The 23,280-nt window shown below is 44.2% G+C and overlaps 1 protein-coding gene across 3 annotated transcripts in view; it reads right to left on the reverse strand.

The window, feature by feature from the left end:
* Positions 1-23,280, reverse strand: part of PFKM (phosphofructokinase, muscle) — an 85,015-nt gene that overhangs the window by 39,204 nt on the left and 22,531 nt on the right. For all 3 annotated transcript variants that reach the window (XM_083169490.1, XM_083169488.1, XM_083169489.1), the window contains exons 3-5: positions 11,902-11,985; positions 8,241-8,314; positions 8,037-8,114 (exon numbers count right to left, since the gene is read on the reverse strand). In XM_083169490.1, coding sequence (XP_083025616.1) covers positions 8,037-8,114; positions 8,241-8,314; positions 11,902-11,985 — 236 coding nt within the window. The remainder of the gene's footprint in view (positions 1-8,036; positions 8,115-8,240; positions 8,315-11,901; positions 11,986-23,280) is intronic.

A 23,280-nucleotide genomic window follows, 5' to 3' on the forward strand; every position in this document is an offset into this window, starting at 1 on the left:
CTTAATGGTTTACCATAGAAACATCCCAGGCCAAATGTAATAGGGTGTGAGAATCAAAAAGTGAGTGATTTTGGGAGAGTTTCCCTTTTGTTTTTTTAAGCGGCAAGTGTTAATGATTGGCGCATTAAAAAAATTGGGAAAAATATCTCAAAATCTCTCACTCCCTATTACATTTGGCCCCCCATCTAAAAATTTGTCCATTTCTTCTCCCGATTTCTCTGCCCGATCTGCCGGGTGAAAAGTGACCAAGTCGGACTAGTGTATGGGGGCCTTAAGCTGGAAGAGGTGAGACATGGTCTATGAACATTACAAAATGTTAATCTCTAGTTATACGAAGGCCCTCATCCCGTCTAGCCCCCACTACACTGAAGGCCTTCATGAGGGTTTTGCACACTATGTGGCTTTCTCAAGTCAGCAGCTGCTGTTTAGAAGTCAGTCACCACAGCTGACTGTTGCTTAAATTGTGATTTGACATCTCATTCACTTCATTACACAGTTCAAGCCGTGTACACGGTGCCAATTGTTATTTAACCTGCAGCGAACAATGTTGGCTTCCATTCATGGTGTTCCTAGAAACAAAAACATGAGTACAGTCCCTCAGACTCACAACTGTTTCACTGTACTACAAGTATGCATATATATTTAAATTTAAATTAAAAAAAGGTTGCCTCATATTGGAAATGTTGAAGGTCACTAAAGGGCAACAAAAATAAAACATTTTTAAAAGGGGAAAAATTTGATTTCAGGCATATCAGTGTTTTTTTTTATTAAATGTATTTTTTTTCAACATGCAATAAAAGTTGAGTTTAAAAGCCTATGAAACATGATTCATTACTGCAAACCGATCACTCATTTCATTATAACCATGCAATTACAACACAACAATATTGCTAAAATAGCAGAATAAACTGGAAGATATGACTTGTACTCAGCTCATTAGATTCAGCCTTAGGTCATCACTATCAATGTGTAGGTTGTTTTTATTAAATAATACATTTTTTGTTTAAACTGGGTTGTTTTGGGGGTTAATGCTTTAACGGACAACAAATATTGAATCCTGTTTACTGGTATATTACTGTGAAAGGTACTTGTTTAGTTTCACGGCGGCACTTCCCAACAGATCGTATGTAAATCGTATGCAAATTTCATGCAATATTTGCATACGATTCGATCTGTGATGCGATTTAACTCACCCCCGCTGACGGGATGCAGTTAAAATCCCGGCGGTCGGGATCCCGGCGTTCAGAATCCCGACGCCGGAATCCCGACCGCCGAAATGCCAACACATTCTCCCTCCTGGGGTGTCCACGACACCCCTGGAGGGAGAATAAATTAGCGTGCCGAGCGTAGCGAGGCACCGGGCCCGCTGCGTGGAGAGCGCAGCGAGCCCGCAAGGGGGGGGGGGGGGCGATCCACGTCCCCCCTTGTCGGCATTTCGGCTGTCGGGATTCCGGCGTCGGGATTCTGAACGCCGGGATCCCGACCGACGGGATTCAATACTGAATCCCCGCTGTCCACGTCAGCCCGAAGCATGGCGAGGGGCTGCGGAATACAAGTCAAGTAATCCACGTCCCCTCGTGTGGCTCGCCACCCTTCGGGCTCGTTTTCCGCATGCGCTCGCCATGCTTCGGGCTCGGTGGCTCGCAGTGCTCGCCACACTTTATAACGTCAACTCCGCGCCGACATGGATAGTGGGGGTATGAACAGGCCGGTAGAACACACACCACATGCACTCACCACGCTTCGGGCTGACGTGGATAGTGAGGGTGTTCTAAATCGCATCGCAGATCAAATCGTATGCAAAGCGCGTGTGATATTTGCATACGATTTGCATGCAATGCGATCTGCTGGGAAGTGCCGCCGTTAAACTAAACAAGTACCCTGTGAAATATTTCTGTGTATTATAAACCTTGATCAACTATGTTTTAATGCTAACATTACAAATGTATTACTCTTTAATATGAACTATTTTACATATTTCAGTAAAACTCCTATTACATCAGAATATGTGTAGATAGACTAAACATATTAAAACATACAAAGTACAGATATAGATGAAATTTAAAAATGTAAAATAAGAACAAGTAAATGTTAAGCATTAGTCCCATGTATTACCAGTACTTTTAATTATGCCTGTAGTCCCATCATAATAATAATAAAAAACATATAAAACCAAAAAAAAACCAACACATTAAGGTTAAAGCTCTTTCATCACAATTAAAGGCCCCCATACACTATAATATGGAAAAGAGGGACCTGATTTCAGTGGAGCTTCCCCGCCAGCTCCCCAGGAGCGTTCACTTTCCATTTGGCACTTGATGTGTCATTTTTTACAAACGATAAATCGCATACAATTTATTGTATGTAAAAGAACTCCATAGGAGTTGGTGGAGGACATAAAGTGTAACCAAATGGGTATCACTAAAAAGCACCTGCGATGTAACGCTGATGAGTCCCATTCAGCTTATGTTCTGTCTGTCCAACCTCCAACTTTGATCTGATGTGCACCGGACTGCGCATTGGATCAGAATTCATACACATGCAATTTGGGCCTATTTCACCTGATTTCTCAGCCAAAATCACATACTGTATTGGCCTTTATCATATGACAAAACAGCAACGTAAGTGGAAAAAGACAACAAATAGTACAGGTTGAGTATCCCGTATCCGAATATCCGCTATCCGAATTATTCCGAAAACCATACTTTCCAGAAAGTGGAAAAAAAAAATTGTTTACCTAAAAACTCACTGGGGACATATGTAACAGCCCTACTGAGGACATGATATGTAACTGGCACTATATATGTGCAAGACAATGATTGCTTGGCATTCAAATTCAGTGCTGAGATAGTACACACATTTTGTTTCATGTTTTGAAACCTTGTTTTTTTAACAAATACAATATATTTGTGTGTATTTTATGTGGTAATAAAATATATTTGTGTTTATTTTATGTGTTTATACAGCATAAATGCAAGATACTTCAAAATACATAATTGAAATATTAAAATATTCCAAAATACGGAATAATCCGTTATCCAAAATTCTCCTGGTCCCGAGCATTTTGGATACGGGATACTCAACCTGTACTACAATATTTAATCTACTACTACTACTACATATACAACACTAGGACCTCTTTAGTCCTAAAACATACATATATATATATATATACACACACACACATATATATATTATATACACACATATATATATTATATATATATATATATATATATACACACACATATATATATTATATATATATATACACACACACACACACACACACACACACACACACACACACATATATATATATCACGAGCTGGCTACGGTCTCAGCTTCTCACTATTTGCACCAAGTCCCTTATTTTAGAGTGCCACCTGTACCGTGAGAATATCTATATATATATACACCTATATTTAGATTAGACATTTAACCCCCAGAGACTGTCCCTAATAACCTGCACGTGTTTTACATTCCCAGCGCCTTATATTAATAGTATTACATTTTCAGCTACACATGGCTCTTCTTCACTAAATAATTGGGAAAACAGTGGCTTAATAGGACAGAATTGTTTAGGCAAAGGACTTTACTCCTAAATATGGATTGTGTAAATGTGATGACCATGGAGATTACGGGGGTTATTCAGGTTGATTCGCAAGGCTGCGAATTCGCAGCCTTGCGAGTCCACCAAACCCCGCCCGGCGAACGACCGCCCCCCCTGCCGCCCCCTCAAAGTGCGGCTTCGCCCGAACAGCTGCGAATGGATGTTTTGCATAAACATCCATTCGCATGGCTCGGGTAACCGCCCACATCTTTCGATGGTCACCGACCATCGAATGATGTTTAGCGTGCACGCATATATAAGTGACTGGTACTTATGTATTATCTGGACTCCCATGTTAAATGCACCCCATTTTTTCATACCTCTACTATCCAACTACGCATGGAGTTGATTTCATATAGTGTGGCGAGCACAGCGAGCCACCGTGCCCGAAGCGTGGTGAGCGCAGCGAGCCCCGCGAGGGGACGCGGTCTCATAAGAAAAACGGGAGTCCATATATTACATAAGTACCAAGTGACTTTTCAGTTGCGTATATATGCGTGCACGCTGGCGTGGATATGTGATCTACCCGCCCCCCACACCCGCGTCACTGCCTCATTTCCATGAGAACGCCCAGCGTTCTCATGGGAACGCCCATGGAACGCTGGGCGTTCCCATATGGTGTTGGGGCAGGCCGGCGCACCCCAACCCTCTCCGCCCTCCCCCCCACGCCGGCATGGGTGCGTGCACCTGGCGACCCGAAAGGTCGCCGTGGGTGCACGCACCATATGCCTGCACATGCGCAGATACCCACCTGCGCATGCGCAGACGCACAACATCGGTACTGCGTGCGAATGCATGCAGTACCGAACGGATCTGAATCAGGCCCTACATCTCTTGTTAAAGAATTACCAACCCCATATAGAAAGGTCAAGACATTTTAGGCATTTAGGAGGGAGATCCAATTAGTGGCAAGTCTCTATCAGTATCTTGTGCGTTACCACCACACTGTTTATAAGGCAGTAAACCAGGGGTGTCAAACTCAAATTCATCGGGGGGCAGCATCAGCAGTTTGGTCACCCTCAAACAGCCGGTTGTATCTGTAGGTCCCCCTGTATAATTATAATGCCATGACACCACAGGCTGCTCCCCCTGTATAATATAAAATGAATGCCATGACACCACAGGCTGCTCCCCCTGTATAATAATAATGCCATGACACCACAGACTGCTCCCCCTGTATAATATAATAAAAGTAATGCCATGACACTTAAATGATTATACAGGAGGAGCAGACTGTGGTGTCATGGCATAATTATTATTATACATGGGGACACCTCAGGAAACAGCAGATATATATTTTTTTATTGTGAGTGTGATCCTCATCCTCACTTACTGTTTCTCCGTCTGTCCTGCAGCTGCTGCGGCTTTTCTTCACTGCTTGCTGCGGCCACACTGTCCCCGACTCCCGGTCCAGCTTCCCTGCCTGCTCCTACTTCTCTACAGACGCATGGGCGGGCGGCGTCATCGTCATGACGTCCCCACCCAGTGTCTGTCACTGCCGGGCATCAGAGGGAACAGGCGGCCGGGCCCTCCTCCACGTAGCCGTGGATGCCGGCGGCCATGTTTCTGTAGCCGCATACATATGTGCCTACAGGAACATGGCCGCCAACAGTGGAGGAACAGGTAAGGCGGCTGCGGTGGGGTGGGTGAGAGGAGGTGGCCTAGGCAGGAGCTGGGACACACTGCCCTGCGTGCTATCTCCTCACGCGGGCCACATGACGAGGTCTGGCGGGCCGGATTTGGCCCGCGGGCCTTGTGTTTGACACCCGTGCAGTAAACCATTGCTTTATTTCATTTGAACCCCATAGAATTGTGAGCAATCAAGGGGAAGGATTTACTCCTGTAATTACCCCTAATAAGTGCAGACAGAACCACTTGCTTTATTCAGTCCCACCCGCCATGGTGTATTAGCATAGTTCATTTTGTAAAACAGCAGATTCATTCCCAATGTTTTATAATTTTAGTAATTAGTATATTAAACATAATCCCAGACTTTTCTGTCCAGGACGAGCAGTAGATTCAGCTAAATATGCACAACACCAGGAATAATTTCCATATTGATGAATGCAAACTGGTTCATCTTGTAGTAAGGCATTGGCACATGATTGCTGGAAAACGCCAGAAGGTTGATTACAGGTGCTGGCACAAAAACGACTTGGGGAAACCTTGGGCATTCACAAGAACAACAACAACAATGCAGCATGCACTTATGCAGGAAAGTAGTGGCATATATTACTGGAATTTACAGGGTATGAATGTGTAATTAGAGACTTCTGTATATTTACTAGACCTTACCCACTGCAGAACATAAATGTACATTTTATTATTATGCTTTATATATATGGCGCCACAAGGGATCTGCAGCACCCATTTGCAGAGTACATACACAAGTAAGTAAAAGAGGAAACAATGGCATATATTCAATGCCGTGGGCGAGCGGTGACTGCGAGCAGGACTTTTTGCTCGCAGTCACCGCTCACCCTGTCAGTATTCAACTGACCCCCCTCATACGCAAATTCCCCCTCGCTCCGTTTTTTGAGCGAGGGAGAATTGGCGTATGTGCCTCCAAAAGCTGCGAGAATCAAGGCTAATTACAGCGAGTTTGCTGCACTAGCCTCGGCTCTCGCAGTTTAGGGGAATCCTCGCCGTTCTGTGACGGCGAGGATTCCCCCGGAATGTTGCATAGTGCGAGCGGCCGGCGCGGGGGTTAAACTGCGAGGATCACTGGTTTTCTGCGATCCTCGCAGTTTAACCCCCTCGCACCGGCATTGAATACATGCAACTGACTTGCAGTTGAATACAATAGAGTACAAGTACATACATATCAGCAGAGGACAATGACATACGTATAAGTATAGCAGATAACTACGGAATTTGATGTAATCAAAATGGTGTAGGTGACAACGAAAAGTACATGAGGAGATATGGCCCTGCTCATGAAAGATTACATTTTACATGGGCGAGACAGACAGATAGGGGTAATACAGATGGGGTAGACAATGAGCATGGAACAAAGTGTTAAGGGGAGATTTGGCTGGGTTTGGTGTAGAAAAGATAGCCAGTTTAAAATTTTATAGAGTTTGATAGGGATAGAATTCCAGAGGTAGGGAGCAGCATGTGAAAAATGTTGGAGGTGGGAGGAAGTAATCAGTAGGCAGGAGAGGCATGGTGCATTAGCAGAGTGAAGTGGAAGGGTAGAAGTGTAAAGGGAGACGAGGTCAGAGAGGTAAATGGGAGAGGAGTGGGTGAGAGCGTTTTGTAAGTGAGTGTGAGATTATGAAAGGGAAGAGAAGCCAGTTAAGGGCATGTAGAAGAGGGTTGGTAGACATAGTGGGGGAAATTTACTAAGATGTGCATTCTACTTCACATGTGATGTTGCTATGGGCAACCAATCCAAATCTACTTCTTATTTATTTAGCACGCTCTAGAAAATAGTAGACAGGATCTGATTGGTTGCCCATAGCAACATCACATGTCAAGTAGAATACACATCTTAGTAAATTTCCCCCAGTGTGTTTGGTGAGCAAAATGAGCTGGGCTGTAGCATCGAAGGTAGATTGAAGTGGAGAGACATTTGGTAGGGAGGCCACATAGGAGATTACAGTAGTCCAGCCTGGAGATGACCAGAGAGTGGATGAGGGTCTTGGTGGTAACCTGGGTGAGAAAGGGTCTGATCCTTGGAGTATTTGTGAGATGAAAATGGTAGATATGTGAAAGGTGCTTCCATACATGTAAATATATATATATATATATATATATATATAAACTGTATAGTTCTAAAAATGTGATATAATACATAATACACATTTTGTAAGGCTCAGTGTATTGAAAATAGCACAATTATCAAAATTGTGGACAAATTAATAATTCAAAGGAAAAACAAAAAAGACACGAAGAAAAGTGTCTCAAGGCGCAACTGTAGATCCTGCAGCCCACCAATGGATTAGAAGCACCAAAAGTTCTCCAAAGTAGCGAATATAGTAGATGAACAATTGTTTGAATTTTCCTCTACCTAGGCTAAAAGTTCACAGTCCAACCTAGCATTTGGTTTTCATTGTTCTATCCATGTTCACCACCCACCTTTGATTGGTTTGACCAGACCCACTGGACATTGGTATATATTTGTTTGCTTCCTCCCCTATACGAGACTCACTCATATAGGGGAAGAATACGTATGAAAACATAGCTTAGCACCATCAACCAACTGTTTGAATAATTCAAAAGTTAGGATATGTTGGATAATTTATGAAATATTTTGGTGAATCGTTAACATGTCTACAGCGTAGCCTGTATTTTACAGTGTGTATTTATTTCCTGATTCTACCCTTCAATGTGGCAGAAAGCAGAAATAAATAAGTAATGGTTACAGCAGCAGGTTGTTTCCAACAATGACAATGTGAGGTAATGAGCCTACTACACTTACCAACTGCAACATCATTGAGACGCTTTCCCAAGTGGCTTCCCGAATGTTGTCACCTCCATCGACCAATCCTTGGTAGCCCTACAATGATTGCCATTTGCAATGGAGTTGTATTAATAATTAATAATATCAAACATGTAAATCAAAAAAATGAAAATCTATTGCCCGTGGTAGTAGCCAGCTATTCTAGAGATTTGGGATACGCACCTCATGTACAAAATAGACTTTGGCACCTGTGTAAATTCCCACTCTCACCACCGCTCGTACAGCTGCATTCATTCCTGGGGATGAATACAACTAGGATTAACTCTCCGATATTAATCAGCAAAATACAATACTTGTGAAATAGAAAAAAAACTAAAATAAAAAACAGCACCACATAAAGGGAACATTAGAATGAACTCTGCCTATATATATATATATATATATATATATATATATATATATATATATATATATATATATATATATATATACACATATATACATATATACATATACATATATATATATATATATATATATATATATATATATATAAATATACATGTTTACAGTGGGGCAAAAAGTATTTGGACAGCCACCGATTGTGCAAGTTGACCCAATTAAAAACCAGGAAATTACATTGTATGATTTTGAAACAATTTATTTGTACAGTATATTGTTGCAGAAAAATAAATATTTTGACAATCAAAAAGTTAAACTCAATACTTTGTAATATAAATTTGGTTGGAAATTACAGAGGTCAAACGTTTCCTGTAGTTCTTGACCAGGTTTGCACACACTGTAGCAGGTATTTTGGGCCCATGCAAATCTTCTCTAGATCTGTCATGTTTTGGGGCAGTCGCCAAGCAACACAGACTTTCAACTCCCTCCACAGATTTTCGATTGCGTTGAGCTCTGGAGACTGGTTAGGCCACTCCAGGACCTTGAAATGCTTCTTATGAAGCCACTCCTTAGTTGCCCAGGAGGTGTGTTTGGGGTTATTTTCATGCTGGAAGACCCAGCCATGGTCCATCTTCAATACTCCTACTGAAGAAAGGAGGTTTTTGGCCAAAATCTCACAATACATTGCTCCATTCATCCTTTCCTTTATACGCTTCAGTCCTCCTGTCCCCTTTGCAGAAAAGCAGCCCCAAAGTATGATGTTTCCACCCCCATGCTTCACAGTGGGTATGATGTTTTTGGGATGCAACTCATCATTCTTCTCCCTCCAAACACGGCGAATGGAGTTTATACCAAAAAGTTCTATTTTGCTCTCTTCTGATCACATGACATTCTCCAAATCCTCATCTGTATCATCCAGATGATCGCTGGCAAACTTTAAATGAGCCTGGACATATGCTGGCTTAAGCAGGGGAACCTTTTGGGCGCTGCAGGATTTGAATCCATGATGACGTAGTGTGTTACTAATTGTAACCTTTTTGACTGTGGACCAAGCTCTCGTGAGGTCATTCACCAGGTCCCCCCCCCCATGTAGATTCCTCACCATTCTTAAGATCAATCATACCCCACGATCTTGCATGGAGCCCCAGGTCAAGGGAGATTGTCAGTGATCTTCTATATCTTCAATTTTATAATACTTGTGTGAACAGTTGATCTCTTCTCACCAAGCTGCTTGCATATTGTCGAGTAGCACATCCCAGCCTTGTGCAGCTCTACAATTTTGTCCCTGGTGTCCTTTAGACAGCTCTTTGGTCTTGGCCATGGTGGAGAGGTTGCAGTCTGACTGTTTGAGGGTGTGGGCAGGTGTCTTTTATACAGATAACCAGATCAAACAGGTGCCATTAATACAGGCAACGAGTGGATAGAAGAGCTTCTTAAAGAAGAAGTAACAGGTCTTGGGGGGCCAGAAATCTTGCTGGTTGGTAGGTTTCCAAATATTTAATTTTCCGCAAGAATATACAAATAAATTGTCTTATCTATCATACAATGTGATTTCCTGTTTTTTTCTCTCCACATTCTGTCTCACAGATGAAGTGTACCTATGAAGGAAATTACAGACCTCTCATCTTTTTAAGTGGGTCAACTTGCACAATCCAAATACTTTTTTGCCCCACTGTATATGCCATGTGCCAAAATGTACTACAGGTTGAGTATCACTTATCTGAAATTCTCAAGGCCACTAGCATTTTGGATAAGGGATTTTTGCGGATTTTCTGAATATATTTTTCACACTCACCCCGGCGGTACCCCGATGGTCCCCTGACGTCCACCGGAATCCTCCTCAGAGGCATCCCCGGTCCCAAGGATGCATTGCCCAGGTGCGACAGTGACATCACCGGCGTACCTGTGCAATGCATCCTTGAGACCGGGGTTCCACTGAGAAGGATTCCGATGGCCGCCATGGACAGCGGGGGGGGGGGGGGGATTAGATAAGTATTAAAAAAGAGGCGGGGGGAGAAAAAACACTGACTGATCTGACTGATCCATGTAATGCTTCATGCTCATCTGTATTTGGCTGCCGTGGAAATTCACCTGCGGAAAACACAAATCTGGAGAATACGTCAGCTTTGTAAATTAGCCGTATTCTCCGTTCCTATTATATCCTAGTTGTACCCGGGACCGGCTCCAATCGGCCTTCTTAGTAAATTCCCCCCTATGAATCTATAAAGTCACGATCATACTGCAGAACTTGATGGCAGCTGTCTAAATACATCTGATCCAGACATTACAAAACAAGTCTTGTAGTTTACTATCACCTTGGAAACCAAGAACCCAATAGCGGTAGGTGGGAATAATCACACTGCACTTAATGACATTTAATACACAAACCCAGACTGTGCTTTTTACTTGGAATCATTTTTGAAGCTCAATTTACAATATAAGGGGAATTTTACTCCGGGTGCTCCGGGTTCCTTCCACATTCCAGGAATATACTGCAGGTGGGGCAGATGTAACATACAAGTACGGGGAGAATACAAACTCCGCACTGTTAGGGCCATGGTGGGAATCGATCCCATGACTGTGAGGTAGTATGTGAGGTAGTAATGCTAACCATTACACCATCCGTACTGGTCTAAGGTATACAGAATGGCACCCAAAAATGTTTAAAACTTCTATCAACCTATTACTTGTTGACTATTTCCAAATCAGCCTTGTCTACTGTGCACCTTTTTCATGATAAGTCTCCAGTGGGGCAGATGTATTAAGCCTTAACAAGAGATAAATGCAAGGGTGATCAGGAGAGATAAACGTCCGGCCAATCACCTGCTAACTGACTTTTTTCAAACACAGTCTGTAACATGGCAGTTAGCAGGTGATTGGCTGGACATTTATCTCTCCTTATCACCCTTGCATTTATCTCTTGTTAAAGCTTAATACATCTGCCCCAGTGTCTCTAGATCTATTATACCCAACTCGATTGCCCCTGGAGAATTATTTTTATTTGTACTGTGGTCATTAGGTTTTAACATTTCCACAATTTACTTGTAAAAATAAAAGTGTAAAAGTATTACAGAAAGGTGAATGAGAAAAACACAAACATCAGAAACAGAACAGAAACAGGATAGTGTGCGGTCACATTCATTCTGGTGATTTAGGATGGAATTTGCATAGGAAACCACTAGCATCCTCATTGCCTAAAATCAGTAACATTCTTTCATGTCTGTACTTTACAGTTTATACATGACCATCATTTCGTAGTGACATTTCCAAGCAATAAGGTATTACCACTTAATATCAGTCTCATCATATGCTAGAATACATATCATACATTTAGATTATTTTACGCTGTACATATTCAGTTTCATTTGCTACTTGAATTATAAAATGAGCTTTGCCCTTTCTATGCCCAGTACACATAAATCATATGGACTGTGCTGTTGTAATGTTTTCACTGATTATTATAGGAACATAACAGAGTTACCTTGTGCATCGCCTCCCGATGTTAGGACAGCAATAGCTTTGCCGACCCCCAGAGTTTGGGCTTCTTGTTGCATCATTGTCTTTTCTGTAAAGAAACACAGAATCCTGCATGAAAACAGCTACTAGCAGCCTGTCCCCTTCCCAACAGCTTGTGCAGTGAGACAGAGCGAGGAGCACTGCAATGCTGTCTGTCACACTATTCCTGGCCATTATAGGGTTACAAGGATGACAAGTCAAAGTGTCTCTGCAGGTTACTTTTTATGTAGTGTCAGCCAAACATAATCCTTCATTGGAGCGCAGTCCAATCCACTTCTTGTAAGGGGTAAATAAACAAATACAAATCATGGCACTTTGCAGATGACACTATTTCACCACAGACTATGATTTTAGAATATTTATGTTAATTGTATATTTAAAGTGTGTTGGGGGCGCGGCTTTGAGCGGATTACAGAATACTTTGGTGAAAACAGGTAGGGTTATTCATGTTGGTGGCAAGATGGAGCAACTATTAGGCACTTGGTTCTACCAATCACGAGTGGTAAAGATATATTTGGTCAACATCATCTATTGCAGATCAAAAAACTAGATTGCCATCACAGAATATTAATGGTTATCTGTATTATTAATTTCCTTTATTCTACTGGATTCCATAATAAGTTACCATCTCATCCAATTAGTGGACTGGATGGGTTGGGTCACTGGGTCAACCAAAGGAAGGTCGACGCCTTCAAAAAGTCGACATTGGCTTAGATCGACAGGGTCACTTGGTCGACACAAACATTCAGTCTACATGGGCACGGTCGATGTGGCTTTTTCACGTTTTTTAGGTCCTGAATGTTGGCACTGTCAACATGGACACCATATCGGTGCAATACATTTGCTCACCATGCTTCGGGCATGGTGTCTCACTACGCTTGGCACACTATTCTATTCTATTCTCCCTTCACACTCTAGTGGATGGTAGGGCATGAAATACTGCCTGCTGGCACGTCGGCTTAAGAAAAATGTGAAAAACCCATGTTGACCTTTTGACTCTCGTCCTTGACCGTGTCAACCTAAAGCTATGTGGACCCTTTGAAGGGGGTTAACCTTCCTTTGGTCAACCAAGTGACCATATACCGACTGGATAACGTAAAGAGAAGGCTTTGCTGTGTTTTCAGCATTTTCTGAAATGTTAGTGTTGGGTATGTTTTGTCGACATTCAACGTGGTGACTAGGTCGCACTGATGAAATGTTGACAAAACCGTGTCAGCAATCCAGCTTCCTCACACCATATTGCATGTCATCTCTATAATATCTTGTCATGTCATGTAATTTAACAATAATGGTCATTACGGTTTGGTTATAGAACATCTGCTTATATTTTGCATTGTTTCATGATATTAAAGACAAACATTCATTCTTTGTGTAGCTATTGTATAGAATCTTGATGTTTTTGAAAAATAACTACAAGTTGGACATACACTGTGCAATTATGGATTGAGCAGATATCTGCAGAGGGTATGGCTGTGCTGGAGTACCAATTACCAGCACCATAACTAGATATTTTGATGCCCTGTGCCAGAAGGGGAATTGGCGCCTGCCCCCAATATTTAAAAAAGGAACAGTGTGTGCCTAAGGCACGTGCAAAAAAAAAATGTAGGGGCGTGAAAGGTGTGTGGTCACAACATAGTACCAATAATGCCCCCAGGAGTAGCGCCCCTTTCACACATAATGCCCACAGGACTAGCCCCGCTTATGAACACAAGAGTAGCATCCCTCTTCTCCCCAGTGTCAGCCCTCAGTGGTGTAACTATGGTGCCGCAGACCCTGCAATGGCTTGGGGGAGCCAGCACCGGCAGGGTCTGCGGGAAGCACAGATTATAATCAGGTGCTGCCGCACGGACAGACGCTTGTTGAAGGTCAGATTCCGGGCAGAGCTGGAGGCGGAACCAAAAACAGTATAGTGACAATTTTGAATACAGAGCCATGGAAGGAGGAATTGCATCCGCAGGACAGCATGCTGCATTACTGACAGGGGGCACCTCCTCCGTTGCCATCCCTACACAGAGCCAGTGACTTTCACCTGCGCTGGCTGCTGAATGGGGGGAGGGGGAGGCCCGGGTGAGGAGCATGAGTGTAATATAGAAGTGTCAGACTGCCCGTGCTTTGGGCACGGTGCCTCACTGAGCTTGGAAAGCTATTTTATTCTCACTCTATGCCCACCTGAATAGTAAAGTATGAATAACCGCCTTTTTGGGGGAAAGTCATGAAAAACTAATGTTGACCTTTTATCTGTCGACCATAACCTTGTGTCAACCTTTTGGCAGTGTCGACCTAAGGTATGTCGACATAGAGACTGTCGACCTAAACCAATTTTTCTGTACAGCGTAAAGACTGGCAGGTTTTGTATGTAGCTCACAAATGTTACACAGCTTTATTTTTACATTGCAATCAGAGTTTGAACACAACAATCTAAATCTCAAGTTAGAACTGCTCCTCCTGCAGTGTAACATGGTTTTACCCAGTTAGTTATTTTTTTGCTTTAGTATACTTTGCAATGCCGAATGATAGACAGGAAAGGGACTATTTGGAGGGGTTAACGTGAAGTGGCGGCAAAAACGCAGTGGTGCCTATGACCATTTTCATATTTGTTTTCAGCTGCTATCATGTATGTAGAGAAACATGAGACCAGCCTTGCTACTGCTGCTGCCAGTCTGCATGACTCGCTTGATTTTCCTAAATATTGCACACAGGACTTTGCGATTGCTTTTGTGGGTGTCTATATCCTTTTTCTGGATGGCAGCTTCATGTGTGTTTAGCAGGTACATAAGCAAAAAAATTAATTAAATAAAATAAAATATTGCAGCAGTGTACACATGTGCCTACAAGAATTAGGCCCCAATTTCGCTCCCTCATTTTATTTGACATCCCTGGAATTTTGGTTCTCATTGTCTGGTGCCAATATGTGATCAATATCTGGTGACCATATGTGAACACAGACAATTACTAAGGGGTGATATCCCAACATTTCCATAAATCGGGCCGAATGAAAGGGCATGGAAAAGGGATGTGAGCTTTTTCATAGGGACGTGGCCTCGTGGTGGTGCCGCTCTGAAAAGCAGGACAGTTGGTTGTATCGTTTAACAAATTTGACTCATTCAAAAGGAGACCATTGATTGGGGTATATTCAATTGATGTTGGATCCTTTCCAAAATTCTTTGGTACTGGTTTCCTAGCAGGGTGCCCAGATTTCTTACGTACGCAAACGTAGTGAAATCGCATCTAATTGCATCGCATGGTATGTCTTTACCATGCGATGTGTGCGATGCGAAATTTGATTGTACAAGCACCCATGCCATGAGATGTGATGAGTGCTTACAATGAGATGTGATGGGTGCTTACAATGAGATGTGATGCTATGTGATGGGTGCTTACATTTGTAAGCACCTGCACCTACGCCATTGTTTAGCGTCAACCCCAGTATCCACGGTACCCCGAAGCATGGCGAGCGGCGGCGGAACGCGTACTCCGACCTTTTCATACCCCCACTATCCACATCGGTGCAGAGTTGCTTTTAGATAGTGTGGCGAGCGCAGCGAGCCACCGAGCCCGAAGCGTTGCGAGGGGACGCGGAATACATGTAAAAGTTATCCGCGTCCGCCCGCCACACTTCGGGCTCGGTGGTTTTCAAATAGTAACAGCATCTTTACAAAAATGATAACATTGAACAATAATTATAGAATTGACAATTGTTCATAACACCGTTCTTACACATAACATTCAAAAATTCAATGAGAACATAAAAGGCGCGGTAGCACCCAAAACTAAAAACACTCTTAAAAGAAAGAAGGGGGAAAAAACAGACAAAAAACGGACACTCAAATGGGGAGAGAACAATATATAAGGATAGCAGGACTATTGTCAAATTGAATCAGGGAGTTATGCAGGGTTGCCGACCCTCCCGGAATTACCGGGAGGATCCCGAAAATCGGGTCCTCCTCCCGGCCCCCCGGAAAGGTGGGCAACCCTCCCGGATTCCGGGGGACCCCCACGCCACCCCCCGATTGTTCCGTCTTCCCCATACCTTTGGATTGAAACCCGTCAATCCGCGGGTCTCAGAGGAGGGGGCGGAGCTAAAATCGCGTCATTTTAGCCCCGCCCCCTCCACGGAGTTCCGTGAATTGGGGTTTTTACCATCCTGGGGGCGGGGCTTAATGATGTATGACTCAAGCCCCGCCCCCCGAACTGCAGTTGGAAGTCTCCTCTCCGGGCTTCTCCCGGAGAGGAGACAGAAAAAGTCGGCAACCCTGGAGTTATGGTTATCAAAATCAACATCTAAATCCCTATAACCTTGCAACACATCTACTCAAAACATTACATTTTACAAGACAGCAGCAACTTGTTGAAGTAGTTTCCAGGTGGTGTTTTAAAACAGTCTCATCATGTGATTTTGGGACTGTTCATCTAATATATTTATAAAAAAAATTCCCATTTTTTGTAAACATTTTCCACTCCAGTCTCAGCAGTTTAATATTTATCAGATGGGAGGGTACAATATCGGACAGGATTGAAGTATGTATGTATGTATGTATGTATGTATGTATGTATGTATTTTCCACTGTTCTCTCCAAAAAGTCTACAGATGCTTCTCCTCCAGCAGCATAGCCGCCTTTGTGGGCGTGTATAATGAAATCGGTTGTGTACTTGCTCCCCTTAAAAAGGTGCCAACATCAGCACATGAAGTACAGCCATGTTGTATTAAAGAACCATCCTTCTATATCAGGGGTTGCCAAACCTGTCCTCAAGATCTACCAACGGTGCATGAATTCCAGGCAACCTGTGGATCTATAGTAGGAATAAATGCAGCAGGTTTGAAAATGTGACCGTAAGTATTGACTAAAGCTGTGCACCAGCTAGGTGATCTGGAAAACATGGACCGTTGGTAGATCTCGAGGACCGGTTTGGCCACCCCTGCTCTATATCGTTGTTTATGTGTGTGTTTTCTCAATAAAATGACACTTGTCAAGCATGGTATAGGTGCAAATGTATTGTATCAGGAAACAAACATAAATGATTATAGGCACATTTCATATACTGTATACAGTCTATGCATATATCACATGCTTTGCCATCTATTTTCATAAAAAACAAACAAACACAACACAAACAAAAAACACATTTTTTATGTATTTTTTATTTAAAAGTTATGTGCAGATTACATTTTTGAAACATTTTTTGCAGCACAATAATAATAACTGCACCCCAACCCCCCTACCACGCCATCCAGTTCTTCAGACATGTAGTGGTATATGTCAGCCACATAGGAGCACACTAACAGAACATCCCACCCTATTTACACACTGTATTGCTGCATAAGTCTGACACATACACCTGCATGTTTGCGGAACCATAGATAGAGGCACCGGTTTCCATTTTAGGGTGGTACTTACAAAACATTTTTTTTCAAAATGAAACTACTCTACATGACAGACAGACCAGTAGTACAGAGATTTTAAACAAAGCAGCATCATATCACTTTTCAAGGCTTAGTACAGTACAGTACAGTACATCTGGCCCAAAAGGTGTCAACAAATCAGTTCTTTACTGTTATTTGTTCTGGGATCATTTTTCTTTAAACAATCATAGCCATATTAGTCCCTCCATCTCCCAGTCAGACATTGGTTTTGCTTTCCTTCCATATGTTTTTATCTCTTCCAGCCCTTCATCCAAAGCGCTCTGTGCACGGAGCAGTCTTTTAGTTGATATGGACCAATCACAGCCCATTGTCGACACAGAACGATCATTCACCAATAACTTTTGCTGGCTGGAGGACACATCATTTTCCAGTATCAGTGAGTTAACAGGATTTTCATCCCTCCTTTCTAGCAGCTGCTATGCTTTCCTAAAAGTGGATCAATTCCCCTGGCGGACATTGTTTGGTAATTATACCCATATCAGAGAAATCCACAAAGACTGTGACATCACTAGGAACTTTTCCTTACAGGCGATACTACTAGGAACGGATGACTATTCAGTGATTTGATTGCAGATGTCAGTGGCCCCTTATTGTTGTTTTTAATTAACTTTTTGCAACATGCATATGCCATATATGTTTTATTTGATAAGTGTACAATAAATGTTTTTTTTTTTTTTTTTATTGAAGGCTCATTGGTATAGTAGTGCTAGCTTTTTCTTTTTCTCTTTCTTCCAGTTTGGTAGTTTTTATTTTATATGTTGTTGTGCATATACACAGACATATATATGATATTTTATAATTAACAGTTATAGCATAATGAGAAACAGTACAACTACTTGACAAAACATAATAGATACAGGAGGCCTGCAGTTGGGATGCCAGTACTCAGAAGACTGAAAGCAAATATCAATGCTTAGAATCCCGACAGGGGCGCAGTATGTACCTAACCCTAACTGTCCCCTTTTGTACCTAAACCCAACCCTCACTCCCTGCAGCCTAACCCTAACCTAGGGCCTGACGAAGCAGATGAAGATATGCTGTCAGACTAAAAGCATTACAATACAACAGTGCAGAACTAACAGTGGAAGTGTGGAAATCGCTGTACTGTATGTTAATTACCGCACTTCTGCGCAAGCACACAACGAAGCACATGCCATGATACGGAGATCAAAGAAGATTGCGGTTATAGTGTCGCCACGGGCGAATTCCTGACAACGCTCGGAGGAGGGCTGCGGCGGCTGCATGACGGCACTCACACCGCTGCGACCCGAAACATGGCCTGCCTGTTTCTGGCTTCAGCTAGGCTGCGCAGCCAGAGAGCAGCGGGTGGTAATGTTCGCTGGGTAGCAAAGCACTCGCACTTTAGTGATAAGCCTGTAAAATTTTGCAAGCGCAACTCAGGGAGAGACCCAGCAAGTTAGGGTGACCTTACCCTGTGCTGTGTGTGTATAACTATTTTTCCTTTAATGGTGGATATTACCTGCAATTGAAGTGCTGCGCAATGGGGTCCTGCGTCGCCCCGACATACAGTATGCAAATTGCTACATGTTACAGAGAAGGCTCTATTTTGCCAGAATCCCAACATTGAGTCGCATTTTACTCTCTACCAGATATATAGACGACGTCCTTCTTTTGTGGAATGGTCCACAATCTAATCTCCAAGAGATCTTCAGTGGAATTAGTCAGCAGGACGGAGATGTTAAATTTACGTCTATTATGGGGGGGCAGGGTCCCCACGGCGTGTGTGTAGGAGGAGGAGTTGCAGGCTCTCCGGCGTCTCCATGCCGCATCGGTAATCTCTCCCCGCGCTGACTTCCCCGACTTTCCCTCTGCGGATGCTGTAACCTCGGCACCCTGACCCAGCTACTTCGATCCGGCTGCCCGCTGACTGTCTCCCCGTTGCAAGTGGACTCCCGGCTGTGAGTCGGAATACGCGCAGCCAGAAGTGATGAGGTGCTAGACGCCGGGGATGCCACGCTGCTGTGAAGATATGCAGCCGCGGCACCTCTCCGCTGTAAAAGCTTGAAGAGAAGCAGGCAGGCAGGTGGTGGGGCGATTGAAAGAAAAAAAAAAAAAGAAAAATACCTGTGTATGAATTAATCCCTGCAGATCTACAAGTTCAGAAGGCACTTAAAGATCTGGATAAGGCTTGGTGAACTCATCCCTGAATCAATTAATATGAAGCAACTGTTGCTGATTTGAACTACTAGCAAGAACAAGGTGTTTGCCTGAGGTACATAAGGTATTCAGACTGCGGGTAAGTCCACATACACCAATTGCTTTATTATATGGAATGACTACAATTGACTTGGCATAAGAAGTGAAGGGTTGGATAAGGAACACCTGTTCACCTGGACTGTGCAATAAGTTGTTCAATTGAGTACGGTGCTTAATTGTTGGGTCAGTCATTGAAGATCCTTTTGTAAAGGTGAGCCTTGTAAAGTTTTTCCAATCCTGAGTTCCAGGGGACTTACACTCCTCAGGAAAGGTGTATGTGGTGAAGTGCAGCATTATTAAAGAAACTGCTTTTTTTTTTTTGGCGGAGCTATTCCTTGTATTAACCTGTCCGGTTCATGGGGAAAACAGGGCAAAACTCGGCTGCAGCCAGACTAGAGAAGTATGCACGTACACAAGTGCAAAATGCGGGTGGGTCTCGTGAATCAACCCCCAGAGCACTCCCACGAAAGCGGGTAGTGCTCCTTCTCAAAACTCAAAAGAGATCACTTGAAAAATGTGTTAGATGCGGTAAATTCTAGCGAGGCCCGCTTAGCTGAACAAATCAATAAAGTTCAGTCCGATATAACCCTGCTGCGAGATGACGCACAAAAAAATTCGGGATAGAGTAACGGAGGTTGAAACAAGAATCTCTAATATTGAGGATGCTATCAGCCCCATCCAGTCGCAGGTTAATACTATGGCCAGCTCTTTATCAGAGATGCAGCGCAAAATCCTGGATATGGAGGGCCGCCTGAGGCGGAATAATATCCGCTTCATTGGCTTTGAGGAGAAAGTGGAAGCGGCCTCACCAGAAAAATTCATTGAGGACTGGGTAATACAGAACTTGGGAAAGGATGTAGTATCCCCCTATTTCTCAGTTGAAAGGGCGCACAGGATACCCTTCAGGGCCCCGATTCCGGAAGGTCCATCACGCACCTTAATCGTTAAGTTCCTGCACTTTAGAGACCGAGACAATATTTTAAGAGCTGCAAGAAATAAGGGAGAACTCTTCCATAATGGCAAGAAGATTGCGCTGTTTCCGGATTTTTCCGCAGGACATTCAAAAACAGAGACTTAAATTCTGGGATGTCAAAAGGCGGCTCAGGGAACTGAGCGTTAAATATTCAATGTTGTACCCTACAAGACTGCGGGTGGTAAATAATGATGAGGTTAAAATCTTCCTCACTCCCATGGAAGCCGCTGAATGGCTGGATAAATATCATCCTAGCACCAAACAATTGGCAGTTAGCTAAAATAATGATTTACGTCTATATCTGAGGGCTAGGCTCCCTATCAGAGTGGGAATGTGTTAGCTATGCTAATTTGTAGTTGTTGGGGCTCTAGATATAATAGTACCCCTTGAGGACATTAATAATTCATTATATATACATATATATATATATACTAGGTGATTCATCGCGCCCTACGGGCGCTCTTCACACCGTCGTAAGGGGCTGCGTCCCCTTAATTTGTGAACGTTTGTATATGAGAAATATGGTTAGAATTGTATGAAAGATGCCCTGTATTGCAAGTTAGGTGTCCGCGAATCGCGGGAGGGGGGGTCGCGGAGAGTGCCGCGAATTGCAGGAGGGGGGGTCGCGGGGGGTGCCGCGAATTGCAGGAGGGGGGGTTGTGGGGGGGTGGATGCTGCGAATCGCGGGAGGGGAGGGATTGCAGAGAATCGCGGGAGGGGGGTCGCGGGGTGGGTTGCCGCAAATCGCGGGAGGGGGGTTACGGGGGCGGGGGTTGCGCGAATCATGGTAGGGGGGGTCGCGGGGGGTGTGCCGTGAATCACGGGAGGGGGGGTCACGGGGTGGGGTGCCGAGAATCGCGTGTGTGTGTGCCGTGAATCGCGGGAGTGGGGGTTGCGGGGGGGGGGGTGTGACGCGAATCGCCACAAGAAAAAATCAACACAGAAAGGTCAACACATGTAAATGTTGACATAAGTGTGGCACTTCATTGGTGTCCATGTCGACACATGAGAATGAATAGGAAAACATTCAAAAAATGAAAAAAAAAAAACTTCAAAAACTCATGTCAACCTTTTTCATTGTGGACCATAGCCATGTCAGTGTTTTCCATGTGCAATTTAATTCTGGAGCTGCCGCGAATCGCGGGTGGGTGCCGCGAATCGCGGGAGGGGGGGTTACGGCGAATCATGGGAGGGGGGGGGGTCGCGGGGGTGTGCCGTGAATCACTGGAGGAGGGGGTCACGGGGTGGGGTGCCGAGAATCGCGGGGGAGGTGTGTGTGTGTGTGCCGTGAATCGCGGGAGTGGGGGTTGTGGGGGGGGTGTGACGCAAATCGCCACAAGAAAAAATCAACACAGAAAGGTCAACACATGTAAATGTTGACATAAGTGTGGCACTTCATTGGTGTCCATGTCGACACATGAGAATGAATATGAAAATATTCAAAAAATGAAAAAAAAAAACTTCAAAAACTCATGTCAACCTTTTTCATTGTCGACCATAGCCATGTCAGTGTTTTCCATGTGCAATTTAATTCTGGAGCTGCCGCGAATCACGGGGGGTGCCGCGAATTGCGGGAGGGGGGGGGCGCGGGGTTGGGTGCCGCGAATCGCGGGAGGGCGGGGTTCACAGGGGTTCCGGTGGGGGGTTGCCGCGAATTGCGGGAGGTGGGGGGTCACGGGGGGTGCCGCGAATCAGCGATTGACATAAGTGTGCCACTTCATCGGTGTCCATGTTGACACATGACAATGAATATGAAAACATTCAAAAAATGAAATAAATCTTCAAAAACTCATGTCAACCTTTTTCATTGTCGACCATAGCCGTGCCAGTGTTTTGCATGTGCCATTTAATCCTGCGGCTGCCGCGAATCGCGGGGGGTGCCGCGATTTGCGGGAGGGGGGGGGGGTTGCGGGGGGTGGGTGCCGCGAATCGCGGGAGAGCGGGGTTCATGGGGGTTCCGGTGGGGGGTTGCCGCGAATTGCGGGAGGGGGGGTCACGGGGGGATTCCGGGGTGCCGCGAATCGCCGGAGGGGGGGTTGCGGGGGGTGTGACGCGAATCGCCACAAGAAAAAAATCAACACAGAAAGGTCAACACATGTAAATGTTGACATAAGTGTGGCACTTCATTGGTGTCCATGTCGACACATGAGAATGAATATGAAAATATTCAAAAAATGACAAAAAAACTTCAAAAACTCATGTCAACCTTTTTCATTGTCGACCATAGCCATGTCAGTGTTTTCCATGTGCAATTTAATTCTGGAGCTGCCGCGAATCACGGGGGGGTGCAGCGAATTGCGGGAGGGGGGGTGGGTGCCGCGAATCACGGGAGGGCGGGGTTCACAGGGGTTCCGGTGGGGGGTTGCCGCGAATTGCGGGAGGTGGGGGGTCACGGGGGGTGCCGCGAATCGCGGGAGGGGGGGTTGCGGGGGGGTGTGACGCGAATCGCCACAAGAAAAAATCAACACAGAAAGGTCAACACATGTAAATGTTGACATAAGTGTGCCACTTCATTGGTGTCCATGTCGACACATGACAATGAATATGAAAAAATAAAAAAAATTAAAAATAAATCTTCAAAAACTCATGTCAACCTTTTTCATTGTCGACCATAGCCATGTCAGTGTTTTGCATGTGCCATTTAATCCTGGGGCTGCTGCGAATTGCGGGGGGGGGGGGGGGGGTGTGTGTGCCGCGAATCGCGGGGTCGCAGGGGGGGTGCCGCCAATCGT

The sequence above is a fragment of the Crinia signifera genome, chromosome 2 (assembly GCF_055691185.1).
Source record: "Crinia signifera chromosome 2, ASM5569118v1, whole genome shotgun sequence".
Lineage (NCBI taxonomy): Eukaryota > Metazoa > Chordata > Amphibia > Anura > Myobatrachidae > Crinia > Crinia signifera.